This window comes from Ochotona princeps, chromosome 15 (assembly GCF_030435755.1).
Source record: "Ochotona princeps isolate mOchPri1 chromosome 15, mOchPri1.hap1, whole genome shotgun sequence".
Lineage (NCBI taxonomy): Eukaryota > Metazoa > Chordata > Mammalia > Lagomorpha > Ochotonidae > Ochotona > Ochotona princeps.
The window spans coordinates 48,667,794-48,685,013 of NC_080846.1; the positions used below are offsets into that span (position 1 = coordinate 48,667,794).

Below are 17,220 nucleotides of genomic sequence, written 5' to 3' on the forward strand. Positions count from 1 at the left end.
GCAGACACATAGATTCATTTTCTCCATCCAAACCCACAGAAGATCTGAGCATCACAAGTTCAACAGCAGATTCAGCAAATTTCCTCAGTAGAAAAATTACTCCTGACTGTACTGTTTTCTTGCCCTCACCAATGCTTTGGCATGATTATTTTTTACCAATATATTAATAAAAACTAATGAATAATTCTGATACAATTTGGTTTACATAATTATGTTGCTTTTTGAACTTTTAGGAAGCTTTTTAATATTTTTATTCAGCATTATTTATTTTCAGAATTAACTTGAGTCTAATCAGCCTTGTTACCTGGGTCCATTAATGGGGACTGGCTCAGATGGGAACTCAGTGCCTTATGCGTATCATACTTGCTTCCTTTATTCTTTCATTCCTTATGCCATGATCCATAATTCCTCCCCTCCTGTGACCTAATCAAATTTTTGTTCATAGATCATCCCCAGTTTCATTAACTGGGCTCTCTGTCTTGAATACACTCTTAACCTCATTTCTTGCCTATGGAAAGAGGTTTTTTTAGGCATCAGTTTCTGTAGCCTGGGAACACGATACTTCCATTCAAAATCTGAAATCTATCTGAAATTTATGATTTCCTGCTATATACTTCTTCCTACACTTTCTTTTTCTGATTTTATTGTCATCAAAAATGGACATCCCTTAACATTAAAAATGCATTTTTCTTCTATTGAAAGGCAGAGTTACAGAGTCAGAGAAGAGAGAAGAGAGGAGAGAAAGAGAGAGAGAGAGAGACAAAGAAAAAGAGAGAGAGAGAGAGAGAGAGAGAGAGAGATTCCTTTCAGTTGTTCACTCCACAGATGGCCATACCTGGCCATATGTCAAGTATACTGCCATACTAGCCAGGCAGAAGCCAGGAGCTTCATCCAGGTCTCTCTTGTGGCATATTATCACAACTGCTGAGGGTTTCAGTACTCTGTTCACAATTTCTATTCTACCTCATGTTCTAACACAAAGTACCATTACACCTCATGTTCATCAGCACACATCAGATGGACAGTCAAAGTTCAAGGCTCAAATTCACATCTCATATTAACATGTAACACTGGGAAACTACCTAATGTATCAATGCCTTAGTTCTATCACTTAGAAAATAAGATTATGATATCAACATCCCACAACATTTTAACAATGATTTGAAATGATGTATAAAATACTTAGAAGTTTCTATCAAACAGTAAATATTCAAGACACAGGGCCTGTTTTGTGACTTAGAAGGTAAAGCTTGTTATGTGCAATGCCACAATTTCATGAGGGCAGAAGTTTGAGTCCCGGCTGCTCCACTTTGATCCAGATCCCTGCTAAACACCTGGGAACGCAGCAGAATATGATACAAGTGTTTGGGTCTATTTACTCATGTGGAGACCTGGATAAAGTTCCTGGGTCCTGAATTCAGTCCAACCCAGGAGTCTGGACCTCAAAAGCCATTGGGGCTATTTGTGAAGTTAATCAGTAGATGGAAGATATCTTTCTGTCTCTCTGTGCTTCTTTATCTGTGCTGGCATCTTTCAAATAAATAAAATAAATCTAAAAAAATACTCAATACATGTTAAATGTCTCCAAAATTGCCAGGTTCATCAACCATGGATTTAACAAACTACAACTTTGAAATATTTAAAATAAAACTGCAACTGTACTAAACAAGTATATTTTTTGTCTTCTCTTTATGCTCTACATATTACTATACTCCTTTACATGGTATTTACACTTCATTAGGTACTGTACTAATGTGTGTGTATATATATATATATATATATATGATTATAAATATATATATATCTGCCTAGGTTTAATAAGTACTACAACATTATATAAGGACTTCACACATTCATATTTTGATATATAAAGAGGTCTTGAAACCAATTCTCCATAGTGATAGGCAACTCTATCATATTCTTACCTTATTTTAAAATTTTCCCTTATGTTTGTGATAATTTATACAATACCTTAGCCTGAGTGTTACCCAAATCTATGAATCCAACTATATAAAATCCCTAGCCTATGTACAATGACTTTTTGAACATTAAACCTTTTCATGACGTAGTTTTGGAGAAGGCTGTAGAACAGAGGGCTATGTTGCCTATAGAACATTCAAATTCCACATTGCTGCAGGTTTAATTCTCAGCTGCTCCATTTTTACTGCAGGTTCTTGCTGAAGTGGCTGGGAAAGCAATCAGAAGATGATCTAAGTGTCTGGGCCCTGTCACACACGTGGGAAACCCAGAAGAAGCTCCTGGGTTTGGGCTCGCCCAGTCCTGGCAATTAAGACCATTTGGAAAGTGAACCAGAAGATGGAAAATCTCTTTCTCTATATAATTCTTTCATGTAAATTAATGATTCTTAAAAAAAGAGAGAGAGAAAAAAAACCCTCAACTTTTCAGGGGAACAAAAAGCCTGGCATTTCTTTCTAGCCAATTACCCTAAAAATTATCTTGAAAACACATATTGCAGAGTTGTCATAAGTGTACTTCCCTCTATCTTTGGGAAAAGTAATGTTTGCATCTCAGACTAATTCAATCCCAACTTCTATTTCAACGGTTGTCTTTGTTCTAATTCTTTATCTTTAGAGCTTTCTCCACTGGAAAATTCCTCCAGCTTCAAAAGATGAGCAGCTCTTAGTAACACTGAAGTAAATCAGCCAATTCCTTCTTATATCTTTTTTGCTAAGTTACCACCAAACTTCTTCCTTTAATCTCAAAAGAATAACCTGTATTACCCATTCATCAGAGTTCCCACCTCACAGTGTCACACTAACATCCGGAGAGAGTGTTTCATATGCTGATTTCATTTCCTTTGGGTAAATTCCCAGGAGTGGGACGGCTGCATCATATGGCAGATCTATTTTCAGAAATCTGAGGAATCTTCATACTGGCTTCCATAATAATTGTACTAGCTTACATTCCCACCAGCCATGGATGCCTTCCCCCCGCCCCACATCCCTACTAACATTCTTGATTTTTGATTTCTGTGTGATAGCTATTTTAGCTTGAATGTATGGAAATGTCATTGTGGTTTTTATTTACATTCCCATGATGGCTAGTAATCCTGAGCATTTCCTCATGTGTCTATTTGCCACTTGAACTTTATCTTTTGAAAAATGTCTGCTCATTTCTTTTTTCCCTTTCTTAACTGGATTCTTTATTTTTTTGTATGCAAATGGTACATATTATGCTTAGTGAAACAAGCCAGTCCAAATAATACAAATATCATGTGTTTCCCCTGATTATGACATGTAATATACAGAGTACAAGATGAAATGAATTTAAATTAAACTGATACTTAACATTTATTGGTGGTTTATAGCCCTTGTCTTTACTCTTGAGGAACAATTTTTTTTCTACTTACAACTTGGTCGATTATTGACCTAGTAGAGGGTTAGGTCTGTAATTATAAAATAAACTGAACATGTGACTTTGTAAAATTTTTTTTAAGTAGGAGAAGAAAGGGAACAGAAGGTGGGAGAAGAGAATGGGAAGCATCGTTGTGCTTCTAAATTTGTATATATGAAATCCATGAAATGTTTTCACCTAACATAAACAAAATGTTTTTGTAAATCAATAAATGTGATATACCACATCCAAAAAAATGAAGAATAAAAACCATATGATCATCTCAATGGATGCAGAGAAGTCATTTGATAAAATCTAACACCACTTCATGCTAAAAACTCTACAGGCTGAGAAGGAAGATACCATAAGATAATCAATGCAATATGCGAAAAAGCCAATGTCAGCACCAGAGTGAATAGGGAAAGATTGCAATTTTTGCACTAAGATATAGAACTAGATAAGGATGTCCATTGTTACCACTGCTGTTCAACATAGTGTTGGAAGTCCTCGCTACAGCTATTAGGCAGCAAAAAGATATTAAAACAATTCACATTGGAAATGAGGAAGTCAAATTACTCCTATGCGATGATGACATGATTCTGTATATAGAAGAACCAAAAAACTAAACAAAGAGACTACTGGAACTCATAAGAGAGTTTGGAAAAGTAGCAGGGTGCAGAATCAATGAGCATATATTTGGTCCTTGTTTATATAAACAACTCCACGAATGGGAAAGAACTTACAAGAACAGTATCTTTTAAAATAGTGGAGAAGAGCCCTAAATACCTCGGGATAAACCTAACCAAACATATGGAAGACATCTATGAAAGAAAATTTTGAAAAGAAATGGAGGTAGACAGTAAATGATGGAGAACTTTGCCATGCTCCTGGATCGGTCAAATCAACATCTTAAGAATGTCCATATTGCTGAAAGTCATATACAGATATGATGCAATCCCAACCAAAATCTTTTTTTTTAATTTTTATTACAAAGTCAGATATACAGAGAGGAGGAGAGACAGAGAGGAAGATCTTCCGTCCGATGTTTCACTCCCCAAGTGAATGCAACGGCTGATGCTGCGCCAATCCGAAGCCAGGAGCCAGGAAACTCCTCCAGGTTTCCCACATGGGTGCAGGGTCCCAAAGCTTTGGGCCGTCCTCAACTGCTTTCCCAGGCCACAAGTAGGGAGCTGGATGGGAAGTGGAGCTGCTGGGATTAGAACTGGCATCCATGTGGGATCCTGGCGCGTTCAAGGCAAGGACTTTAGCCGCTAGGCCACCACGCCGGGCCCCCAACCAAAATCTTAACAACATTCTCAGAAATAGAAAAGATGATACAAAAATTCATCTGAAAACACAAGACACTACAAATAACCAAGGCTATCTGGAAGAATAAAAATAAGGCTGGAGGAGTCACAATTCCAAATTTAAATGCATACTGTCTTGTGGTAATCAAAACAGTCTGGTACTAGTACAGAAACAGAGAAGATCAATGGAACAGAACAGAAAGTGTTCCACTAGAAGTGAGCCCACACATGTACAGCCAATTAATCTCTGACAAGAGAACTGAAAATAACACACAAAAAAGTTATTCTCTTCAACGAATGCTGTTGGGAAAACCGGATATCAGTTTGCAGAAGAAACAAGACTCTCGCCTGTCACCCTATACAAAAATCAGCTCTAAATGGATCAAGGACATAAATCTGCATCCAGAAACCATATAACCAAGAGAAAAATATTGGAAGCACTCTATAAAACATAAGCATAGCCAAAGACTTCCTAGAAAAGTCACCAAAAGCATAGACAGTCAAAGCTGAACTAACGGCACTACATCAAACTAAGAGGCTTCTGTAAAGCAAAGGAAATTATCAACAAAGTATGTAGGTAACCAATAGGATTCTAGGGAGAAAATTTTTGTGTACCACACAACAGATGGAGGACTAATACCCAGGATTTACAAAGAGCTTCAGAAACTCAGCAACAATACAACCAACAACTCTGTGAAGAAACGGGCGAAGAAATGAACAATTTTTTCAAAAGAACAAATTCAAATGCCTCAGACATATGAAAAAATGCTCAAGCTCCCTAGCTATTAAGGAAGCACAAATAAAAACCACACTGAAACTCCATCTAACTCCAGTAAGAAAAGCCTACACTGATATGTACCAACAACACCTGTTGGCATGGATCTAGGGACAAAGGTATCCTACCCCACTGCTGGTCGAGGGTAGGCTAGTGTAGTCACTTTGAAAGTCAGTGGGACCCAGCTATCCCAATCCTAGAAATATATCCAAAAGAAATGAAATCTGATTATCAGAAAGTGAGCTGCAACCCTATATTTATAGCAGCACAATCCACACTATGAAGACATGGAAACCCAGATGTCTATCAAAAGAGGGTAGGATAAAGAAACTGGGGAATATCTATTGCTTGGAGTACAACTCAGCTAGTAACAAGAATGAAATTCTACCATTTGCAACAAAATGGTACCAACTGGAGACCATTATTAGAGCAAAATAAGTCAATCTGAAAGGACAAATATCATAAATTCTCTCTAAGGCAGCATTCATGCAAAATATAAACCAAAAAGGGCCCGGTGGTGTGGCCTAGCTGCTAAAGTCCTTGCCTTGAACGCGCCAGGATCCCATATGGGCGCCAGTTCTAATCCCGGCAGCTCCACTTCCCATCCAGCTCCCTGCCTGTGACCTGAGAAAGCAGTTGAGGGCGGCCCAAAGCTTTGGGACACTGCACCCATGTGGGAGACCTGGAAGAGGTTCCAGGCTCCTGGCTTCGGATTGGCGCAGCACCAGCTGTTGCGATCGCTTGGGGAGTGAAACATCGGATGGAAGATCTTCCTCTCTGTCTCTCCTCCTCTCTGTATATCTGACTTTGTAATAAAAATAAATAAATCTTTAAAAAAATATATAAAACAAATGGATATACAGGTGAATGGGTATATACATGTAGTCTCCTAGATGAACTGTGTATCAAAGACTAGCATTCAGGTAACAGTGCATCTCTACTCCCAAATAAAAGGAGGGCTCAGTGAAATAGTTAAATATTCTGTGCAATAGGATACTGGACTTTCTACTCCTACCTACAATTCCATGATAAACACTTCAATAACAGAATGTCAAAGGACTATACTCTATAATAATATGGGGGGAAATGTAGAGGAAGAAACGGGAGGGAAATGGTGAATTCCCCTACTTACAATATTGTATCATGGAAAATAATAGAAAAAAATTTTAAAGAAAAGTATGTATCGGTTAGATTTCCAAACTCCAAATGTCCCTCACCAAAATTTTCCTTGTAATTCTTGCACTGTTGAATGAACATAATGACCGTCTTTTTGACACTTTCCTCCTTTATTTGCTTTTTGTGCAATTACCCAGTCTTCTTTCCTAAAGGCAGAGCACAGTCATAGGAAGCCAACATGACGGCAGTAAAGCTCATTTAAAGGGAGGTCCCCTCAGCCGCTGATCAGGGATTAGACAGTCATAGGAAGCAAACATGACAGCAGTAAAAGCTCATTTAAAGCGAGGTCCCCTCAGCCGCTGATCATGGATTAGACAGTCATAGGAAGCCAACATGACGGCAGTAAAAGCTCATTTAAAGGGAGGTCCCCTCAGCCGCTGATCATGGATTAGACACAATTCCAACAAAGCTCAAATGAGAATAATATATGTCTGCCTTACCCACCAGTTTGTAATGCAAGTAATTAAAACAATTGATCTCAACATTTCACAAGATATATAAACTATTTATAAAGTAGCTAAGTAAGTTTTTGATGATCTGCAAAAATACAAGATGCAATAATATATATAAATAAGGGAATGTTGTTCCCAAAGTGGTTATGTGGTTCTGAATGACCAAAAAGTTTGTTATTTATCCTAGAAGTTATTCCCCTCATTTCTTAAAGGGTTTAAAGTGTCTTTACCTAGGAAATGAAACCCACATGATGGCTGTTTTCAGAAAGTGAAGAGTCTTCATACCAATTTAGAGGACTCACCTCTAAACAACAGAAGAATCATTGGGACTACATCTGAGCATTTCCATTTTGAAAATATAGTGGAAAATCAAAATGTTAATGGTATATTTTTACATATAAAAAGAATGCAGCTTAATTGGCCTGATTATGAATAAGAAACATTACCAGGTCTTGGGGACGATGACCTTGCAATTTCTAGGGAACATGGTTTCTTTGTAACAGCTGTGTCCATGAGATCACATAGAAAGTTCTCATTTTCTGAAGGAAATGTATCCAGAGAGGCAGATGGTACAATTTCCATAGCATAATTTCTCTTCTTTGGATAGGACTCCTGGAAAGGAAAAGAGATTCAAAAGCATTGTAACTATGACAAATTCATTTAATTTATAAAAATTGGAAAACATAAATTAGGTTCTTTAGTTCTTCCAAAAGAGTTGATGATACATATAACAGAATAAGTTACATGATCATGTAACCTGCATGTCACTAGAGATAGTTTAGAAAATTTGGCTTCGTGCATTTGTTACCTTCCTTTTCTAGTTATGACATGAACTATTGTTTAACTAATCAACAGACATTCCTAAGATACTATTCCTTTGCCTGCCTCCTAGAGATAGCCCTAAGACCCAATTTTTGATGACTAGATAAAATAAGAAGTTGCCAGTTGGCTTGGGTCAAAAGCTCTTGCCCAGACATCACAGAGATCCCTCTCTGGATGCAGTTTTACTATCTGGAGCTGGGTAGGCATTCTGTGACCATAAGGCAATAAGCCAAGGAGGCAAATTGGTAACAAACCAAGAATGGCAGAAGGAATATAGAAAAAGCCTAAGATGCTGTTTCCTCAAACGGATTCAGTTTCTCTCAGCCTTCTAGGTAATAATAGCCTTCTTAGAGTTTGAGCCATTGCTAATTGGGATTTTCTCATTGGAAGTTAAGGGTAAGACCATCGAACACACTCCTATTTTACTTTTTGCATGCTGTTAAGTAACTATCCAGGGTTGCCATTTTCAGGTTAGGATAAAATTTATTAACAATTCTATCACATCTAATATATTCAATACATTCTTAAACCTGAAATTCATTTCAATTTCCAAAATATTACTTTCTTGTATATAAGGCACTGACTATCAAATGTTTATTGGGCTAATATATTTTTCATATATTTAAAGATACTTCAAAAAGCACATGGAGGGTAACAGCACTGTAGTGTAGAAGGTTAACGGCCTATATGACCAGCATCCCAGATGAGTAAAAGTTTGGGTCCTGGCTGCTTCACTCTGACCCAGCTCCTTGATAACTGGAAGGCAAGCACAAGATGGCCAAGTCCTTGGGACCCTGCCCCCCACATGGAAGAACCAGATGAAGCTCTTGGCTCCAGGTTTCCACCTGGCTCAGCCCTGGCTTTGGTGCCCATTTAAGTAGTGGATCAGTGGATCAAAAATAGCTCTTTCTTCCTCCTACTCACTCTCTGTAACTCTGTTTCTCAAATAAACAAGTAAATATGAAAAACAACAACAACAAAAAAAGAAAAACAACAAAAAAGTCATTGGTAAATGAATACTATGATGAAACTATACACACATTTCAAATTTTGTTTTAAAAAACATAACTTTTAATGTTTTAATTTTAGAATTTTATTTTTATTTATTTGAGTAGCATAGAGACAAAAAGAGAGACAGAGATGTCTGTCAGAGGGAGTGCTTCTACCTGTTCTTCCCTTTCTGGAGGCCCCACATCAGGCAGGGCTAGGCCAGGCGGAAGCTGGGAGCCTGGAATTCAATCCAGTCCTCCCATACAGGCAGTAGACATACACAGACCAGACTCATCAATGTGTTGTTTCCCAGGCTGTCCAACAGCAATAAGCTGGAATTGGAGGCAGTGCTGGGATGTACATCCAGGTAGTCCCAAATGAGATAAGCAAGGTCCTAATTACTGTGGCAAATACCTGTCCCCAAAGGCATCATTAATTGTACTTTTCCACAAGCTTTTCAAAATATTCTATTTTGAAGTGAATTTCATTTAAAATATTAAATATTTATTTGAAAGGCAGGAAGAGAGAGACCAACTGACAGACCCCCATCTGGTGGTTCATTCCTCAAATGCCTGGAACATCCAGGGTTTGGCCAGGCCAACCCACGAGCCAGCAGCTCAGTCCAGGTGTTTTCCATTTGCACAGGCAGCAGGGAACCGTTTATTTGAGCTGTTATCTAGTGCCTCCTACGGCACATACTGTCAGGAAGCTAGAATTGGGGATCATGACTCAAATCAGACAGTCCAATATGGCATGCAGTATCCTAGGTGGTGTCCTAACTGCTTTGCCCTACCTGCTATTACTGCTATCCCAAATGTCTGCATCCCCAAATCACCAGATGAAGTTTCTGAAGTGCTCTGTGTGTGTGTGTGTGTGTGTGTGTGCGCCGCCGCAAGAGAGAGAGAGAATATGAAAAAGAGCTAGAACTCTCCTCATCGTCCATGCCCGCAATGAAGGAATCATGACTGGTTATGAACTCCATTACTGTAACAATATGGAGGAATTCAATATAGGGGGAGGCTTTGGGGAGGGGCTGGGGGAATCCCAGAGCCTATGAAACTGTGTCATAAAATTATATGTACGTAAATAAAAAAGAGCCAGAGGGTGAAAGATAGAGTTAGAGACAGACTAACAGAATACTAAGATATAATCCTTGTTTTCAGAATGTCCTCAGTCTACTGAAGAAAGATGATCTATCTGTATGATGATTTCTCAGTTATTCATGTTTTGCTTTTGATATTAGTTACCTTCACAAAATATAATTATAGAGGAAATATAGAAGTAGGAAACAATTCTCTTTTTCAAAATGTTTTAAGATATATTCAGAGCTTGCTAAAGATTTCATATGATCTCTAACTTTTCCTATAATGATACTTTACAGAAGGATTCAAGGTCAGTGTAACTGCTTTCAGACCACACCAGACCCTCAGACATCAAACGGTCAATTATGTTGCCTCTACTCTACTGAAAGCAGGAAATTGGGAGTAATTTATTTTTAACAACAAAGGGTGACAAAGTAGAAGGCAAGCACAGGAAAGCAATCAAGATGGTGTATGATTTAAAAAGCATGTCACAGAAGAAATGATGAAAGGAATTTGCAGTGTTCTGTCCAGAGAAACCTTCCAGCCACATCAAAGTTCTCTCCACATATTTGAAAGCCTTTCCCTCAAGTTTCACACACAAGGTGAGCAAAAGGGGAAATTATTGTGTCAGATTTACTCTAACGCTCTTAAGGCAGAACAAAGAATAATAAGTCAAGGAGGGTACATTTGGGTCAATACAGAAATTATTTTCCATGAGAAAATAATGCCTCTTAAGATAAAAGCATATTAATAAAAATAATTATGTTACAAATAGCCTTATAATGGACTGGAAGGAATATCTCCTTACTGGAAATCTTCCCACAAAATTATTTATTGATAAAATGATGGATGAAACACATTATGCAGTGGTTGAACCAGATGACTCTTAGTTCCAAGAAAGCTGGAATTTTCTTGTATAACACCAATATATCCCCCAAACCTAACAAAGATCCTTCCACAAAACAGATGTCTAAAAAGTTTTTTTCCCAGAGCCTATGAAACTGTCACATAATGCAAAATAATTAATAATATATATATATATAATAAAAAAGAACTTAAAAAAAAGTTTTTGACCAATAGCATACTTTCTAGTATCCTTTAAACAAATGTTACCAGTTTCAAGAAATTATGGTCTTTTTCACATGTAAATTATTCTTTCAGTCTAGCTATTACTGCTTACTGCTTTGTATATGAAAAGTATCAAAAATGAAAAAAAAACAGATTACAATAAGATTGAAAAGAGTCTATGAAAAAGTCTTCAGTCATAACACTACTTTATCTTGAAATTAATCAGAACAAGCTGGTAATTTGCTTAAACCAAAGTTTTACCATCTCTATGAACAGTGAGAATGTTTTGCTTTTGTCTATTTTTTAACATGTACTGCCTTGCACATTTTTATGAGGTATTTTTTTTGTGAGGTGTATTTTTTTAAATTCTTTTTTTACTTGAAAGAGCTAGAGAAAGAGAGAGGAAGAAAGAAAGAGAGAGAGACCTTTCATCCACTGGTTTACTTTCCAAATGGCTCCCAACAACTTAGCCTGGGTCAGGGCAAATCAGGGATCTAAATGCCATTCAGATCTCCTATATTAGCAGCAAGGGCCCAAACACTTAGACCATCTTCCTCTGCTTTCCAAGAAGCATTAGCAGGAAGCTGGATCAGAAACAGAGCAGCCAGAATTCAGCCCAACACACCAATATGGACTTCCATATAATGGGTTAACCAACTGAACCACAATGCCAGCTCCACTTAAATTTTTTTTTTTTTTAATGTTTGGGCATTACAAGCTCCTCTCTTCTAGCTCTTCATTCAGTATATCACACATCCCTGTGAATGTGTGGTCACCCCACTGTTCCATAGAACACTACAACTTATCACTTTTAACTGTAATTTAATAAGTGTTAACCCCATCTTCTTCTGTTTCCATCCTGATGACACGTTCTAGGCTCTCACAGTCACTATTCTAAGTTCAGGTTGACATTTTCAGCTTCCACAAATAAAAGATAAAATGCAGTATACATCTTTCTAAGTCTTGGCTTGTTTCATTTAATATAATTCCCCAGTTTCCATCCACGTGTCTGCAAATAACAGGGTTTCAGTTTTAATGACTGAAGAGTATTCCTTTGGGTATGTATTCCACATTTTGTTTATCTTTTCTTCATCTGATGTGCCACGAGATTGATTCCATACCTTGAAAATTGTGAATAGTGATGTAACAGACATGCAAATGCACACTGATCTTTGGTAAGCTGGTTTTACTCCCTTCAGATAAGTACTTAGAAGCAGGATAGCTGGATCATGTGGCAGATCTGGTTTTAGCCAAGGAGTCTCCATACTTACGTCCATATGGATGTACTAATTTGTATCCCCAACAGCAGGGTAAGTTCCTTTTCCAGTATTAGAGTTTTTCTGTTTGTTTTTGTTTGATCTTCATGATAATAACTACTCCAACTAGAGTTTAAGGATTTGATTATGGCTTTAAGTGGCATTTCCCTGATTGCCAATAATATTGAGTAATTTTTCAATATATATTTGTTGTCCATTTGTATTTCTTCTTTTGAGAAATGTCTACTTAGGCCCTTTGCCCCCTTCTTCACTGGATCGTGTTTTATTATTGGTACAGTGGCTGATTTCATGGAATTCTTTATAAATTCTGGATATCAGTTCTGTATCAGATGAACAATTTCCCAACATTTTCTCTATTTCTTATTTTTTTTGTCTCTTCAGTCAACGACTTCTTAGCTGTGCAGAACCTTCTTTGACACAACTCATTTGCATATTTTTCTTTTGTTGCCTGTGCTTTTGGATCTTATTAAAAATGCTATATGGAAGTCTTGAAATAATTCCCTTATGTTTTCTTCTAGCAGTTTCACAGTTTTAGATCTTGCATTAAGCCTTCAGTTTTAAGTGGATGGTCATATAAGTTGGAGGGTTTTGTTTGTTTCAGTCTTCTGCACACAGATACCCAGTTTACCCAGCACCATTTATTCAAAGCTGTTCCTTTTTTGGGGGGGAGGGGCATATTTTCAGATAAACAGTTGGCCTTAGTTGTTTGTGTTCATTTCTAGGATTGTTCTTTTGTTCAACTGGTCAAAGTGTCTGTTTTTCATGACAGTGCCATGTTGCTTTGGTTATTAGAGCTCTGCAGCGTGTCTTACAAATACGTGTTGTTGGGCCCGGCAGCGTGGCCTAGCGGCTAAAGTCCTCGCCTTGAAAGCCCCGGGATCCCATATGGGCGCCGGTTCTAATCCTGGCAGCTCCACTTCCCATCCAGCTCCCTGCTTGTGGCCTGGGAAAGCAGTCGAGGATGGCCCAAAGCTTTGGGACCCTGCAACCATGTGGGAGACCTCGAAGAGGTTCCTGGTTCCCGGCATCGGATTGGAGCGCACTGCCCTGTTGCTGCTCACTTGGTTAGTGAATCATCGGATGGAAGATCTTCCTCTCTGTCTCTCCTCCTCTCTGTATATCCAGCTTTCCAATAATAATAATAAAATCTTTAAAAAAAAATACGTGTTGTTCTCAAACTTTGTTATCTTAACTCAAGATTGCTTTGGCTACACAGGGTAATTTGTGCTTTTATAAGAGGTTTAGGATTGATTTTCACAGTTCTAGTTTTAGTTTTTTGATAGAGAAAGAGATCGATATTCTAACTGCTGGCTTATCTCACACGTCTGCACATGCAGGACCTAGGCCAAGGCAGGCAGCATAAACTGGGATCTCAGTGAAGGTATGCAGTGTGGATGGGGAGAACCCAGTGACTGAAGGCTTCACTGCTGACTCCAAGGGGCTGCACTAGCAGCAAGCTGGAGTTGGGAGCAAGACCTAGGTACCAAAGCCATGGACTGTGATGCTGTGTAATGGGTTTCCCAATGGACACCCTCATCACTAAGCTAGATGTCTACCCATCACAGGTATTCTGATAGATTTGTGAAAGACTTCCACAATGCATATTACAAAACACTGAGGAAAGAAATTGAGTGAGGCATCAAAAATGCAAGTCTTTTCTATGCACATGGATTGGAAAAATTAATATTATTTAAAAAAATCCATACTACACAAAGTGAGTCAGATTCTGAGGCTGTGCTGTGTGTACCTGTGGGTATGTGCAAAGGAAAGAACATGTAAAGAACAATGAAGGCTGCCTCTTCAGAGGCCTCGGGGAATGCAAGAATCTCTCATCGAATACAAGTTTTTATAGTGTCTGGTTCCCTTGTGAAAGTTAAGAATTCCCCCTCCTTCACCACCGCCAAAGAAACAGGATGGCAAAACTAACATAGTGAAACCAAGCTTTCATAACAAGTCATTCTATTAAAAGAGAGGGCCATTCAGTGAAATACATGATAAAAATCCCTCAGAATAGTATACAAGGTAATAAAAAACTAAATGAATTCTTATGCATCCACTAGTTAGTTCAAGAAAATTGTATTGTGACTGTATTATGGAAACATTTCCCACATCTTTTCTCCAATTTCTCGTTTGCAGCTCTATAATTCTCCTTCCTCTGCTTTAAACTTGATATTTAAAATTCCCTGAGTGGTTGCTAAAATTTAACTAGATGTGTAATTATTAACAAAGAAGAAATCTTAGTACCTTATGTTTTTGAAATCCATATGCATATATAATATAAAACGTTTTTGTTTTCTGTGATTTTTTTCTGGTCAATATTACGTTTCTGACTTTCATTTCTTTTTAATATGGTGCAAGAATCTTCTATTATGCATACCACAGTTAGTTTACACATTCTTCTTTAAATGGACTTTCAAATTTTTCCCAGTTTTGTTATTAAGAAAAATGTTGTCTTAAAATTTTCTGTACAAAGTCTTAGAATAACTCACTTGAGTTGTTTCACTTATTCTAGTAGTTTATAAGGCAGAGTCAATAGTAGAATCAGATACTAAAAATGAGTGAAATCAAGATCTTTATCCAGAAAAGGTATTTATAGCAAGAAGTAATAACAAAATCTGAAATTTTTAATAGATGTTTTAAGGAGGCTAATTTTCCAAAGCAGAATGAGGACACAAGGAATTTTGGTTAATTTCTTTTTTTTAGTAGGTATAATTACCTACTAAAATGTTTTGTTCACATTTAGGCTTCAAATACTTAATATTATTAAACAGAGCATAATCATGCCCTTCAAAATTCTTTAAATTGCCTGAAAATGTTACAATATGCAATATATACTCTACAGCTATGGCAGCTGGCTGTAGAGGAGAAAACTGAGGCTCCCTGCCAAAAAGCAGCACAAAATCTCATCTCAAGAGTGAGCTGCCTTGTATATTCTAGCCCTGTCTCAGCTTCCAATGGGTGTGGCCTGAGCCAACATCTTGATTATAAACTCATGAAAGATCTCAACTCAATACCAAGCTGTTATGTTGCTTTCAAATTCCAGATCTAAGAAATTGAAAAAAAAAAAATTAGTACTGTTATAAGCCATTGTCCGAACAATTAGTATAGTTGCAACCACAAAATATTTTCAAATGTCTAAATGGAAGCACCTATAATTACAAAGGAAATCAGTATTTTCTGCATATTAATCTTTGTCAACCAAGTAGTTTGAAAATACTTTTTTTCCCATTTTCACATTCCCATTTCTCTTCAATCTATTGATTCTTTCTGAAAGTTCACAATAAAAAAATAATCAAGTTAAAGGAATGAGCAAAGGACTTCAATTGACAGTTCTCAAAAAAGAAACCCAAAAGGCCAACAAATCCACGAGACATGCCTGGCATCACTAGGCACCTCAACCCTGTCAGAATGGCTGCTATCCAAAAGACAGAGCAACACCTGCTGCTGAGGACATGAAGAAAGGGGAACCCTTAGAGACTTGGTGGAAGTGTAAGTGGCTATCACCACCATGGAGAACAGATCTCCTTAAAAGCTACAACTAGATCAGCCACATGACAGCTTTCCCACTACACGCATATTCGTACTTATAACTGAAAAGATACTAAATTTTACTTAGAAATGAATAAAAACAAAGAATTAAACTTTTCCTCAAAGATCACCATGAATTCTACCACTGATTCTTGGGTGGACATGGACTCCAGATTAAAAAATTCTGGCAGCTAGATAAGGATGGTAGCACAAGTCATGGTGCAAAAACAAAAACAAAAACAAAAAAGAAGAAGAAGAAAAGAAAAAAAATTAACATGATTGAAAAAACGTACATATTAAAAGTTGGTAAGCAAGACACATTAAGTCTAATGATTAAAAAGCCCATGCACTGCAGCTGAGTACCTGGATTTAGTTCGGCTCTGACTCTCAGCTCAAATTTTCAGCCATGGCAGGTGATTGCCCAGGTAACTGAGCTACTGCCACTTACAGGAGAGGCCTCAGTACTGCAGGTATTTAGTGAGTGAAGCTTTGGGTAGGAATTCCACACGTCTATCTGTAGCTCAAATACATTAAAAACTTTAACCAAGAACTAAAATCTGTATATATTTATGATATACATGATGTTTTCATATAAACATACATTGTGGAATGGTTAAGTCAAGACACAACAAAGTTTTTGGATCTTTTCCCAGACGAGCAATCTGTGATATCTCTCACCATGTTTGGCAGCTCCTGTCAACCACATGGTATGAGGGGAAATAGGGCATGGTGTTGCTAACCTAAGCTATGTTCAGTAGGCTAAGTGTTTTAGATGCATTTTTAAAAGATTTCTTGACTTATTTTGAAAGGGAGAATTACCGGGAGGAGACAGATAAATGGGGTGGGGAAGAGAGAGAGAGACTGAGATTGACTCATTGGTTTTTTGTTTGTTTGTTTGTTTGATTGTTTGTTTTCTGCCAAATGACTGTCACAGCCAGGTCTGTGCCAGTAGAAGCCAGGAGTCAGGATGTCCAGCCTGGTGTCCCCACATGGATGGTAGGAACTCATTTATTCAGGCCATCTCTTGCTGCTTTCCCAGGCACATTAGCAGGGAGTTAGATCAGAAGCAAAGCACACAGAACTAGAACTGGTGCCTATTATGGGCTGCTGGCATTATAAGCAGCAGTTCACTCCACTGCACTAAAATAAGGCCCCAGTTCTTTTTGTATTTTCAACATAGTCTCTCATACTGGGCACGAGCCTCACCCCCCTCTTTTTTTCTACCTCAATCCTGACAGGGACACCTGTTCCACCCAGTGTGTAATGTCACTGAAAGGTCAGCTAATTAAGCAGTGGCTGCAGCAAGTGAAAGCATCTACATATGTGTGCAGAGGACTTAAGAGAGAGGCAAATCCACAATTCCTACTGACGTTGAGCCAAGTTAGTAGT

The 17,220-nt window shown here is 37.8% G+C and overlaps 1 protein-coding gene across 4 annotated transcripts in view; it reads right to left on the reverse strand.

Moving 5' to 3' along the window:
• The window catches only part of ANKS1B (ankyrin repeat and sterile alpha motif domain containing 1B), a 1,050,054-nt gene that overhangs the window by 684,491 nt on the left and 348,343 nt on the right, over window positions 1–17,220 (reverse strand). For all 4 annotated transcript variants that reach the window (XM_036492291.2, XM_036492289.2, XM_004583128.3 and 1 more), the window contains exon 10: window positions 7,511–7,676. In XM_036492291.2, the coding sequence (XP_036348184.2) occupies window positions 7,511–7,676 (166 nt within the window). The remainder of the gene's footprint in view (window positions 1–7,510; window positions 7,677–17,220) is intronic.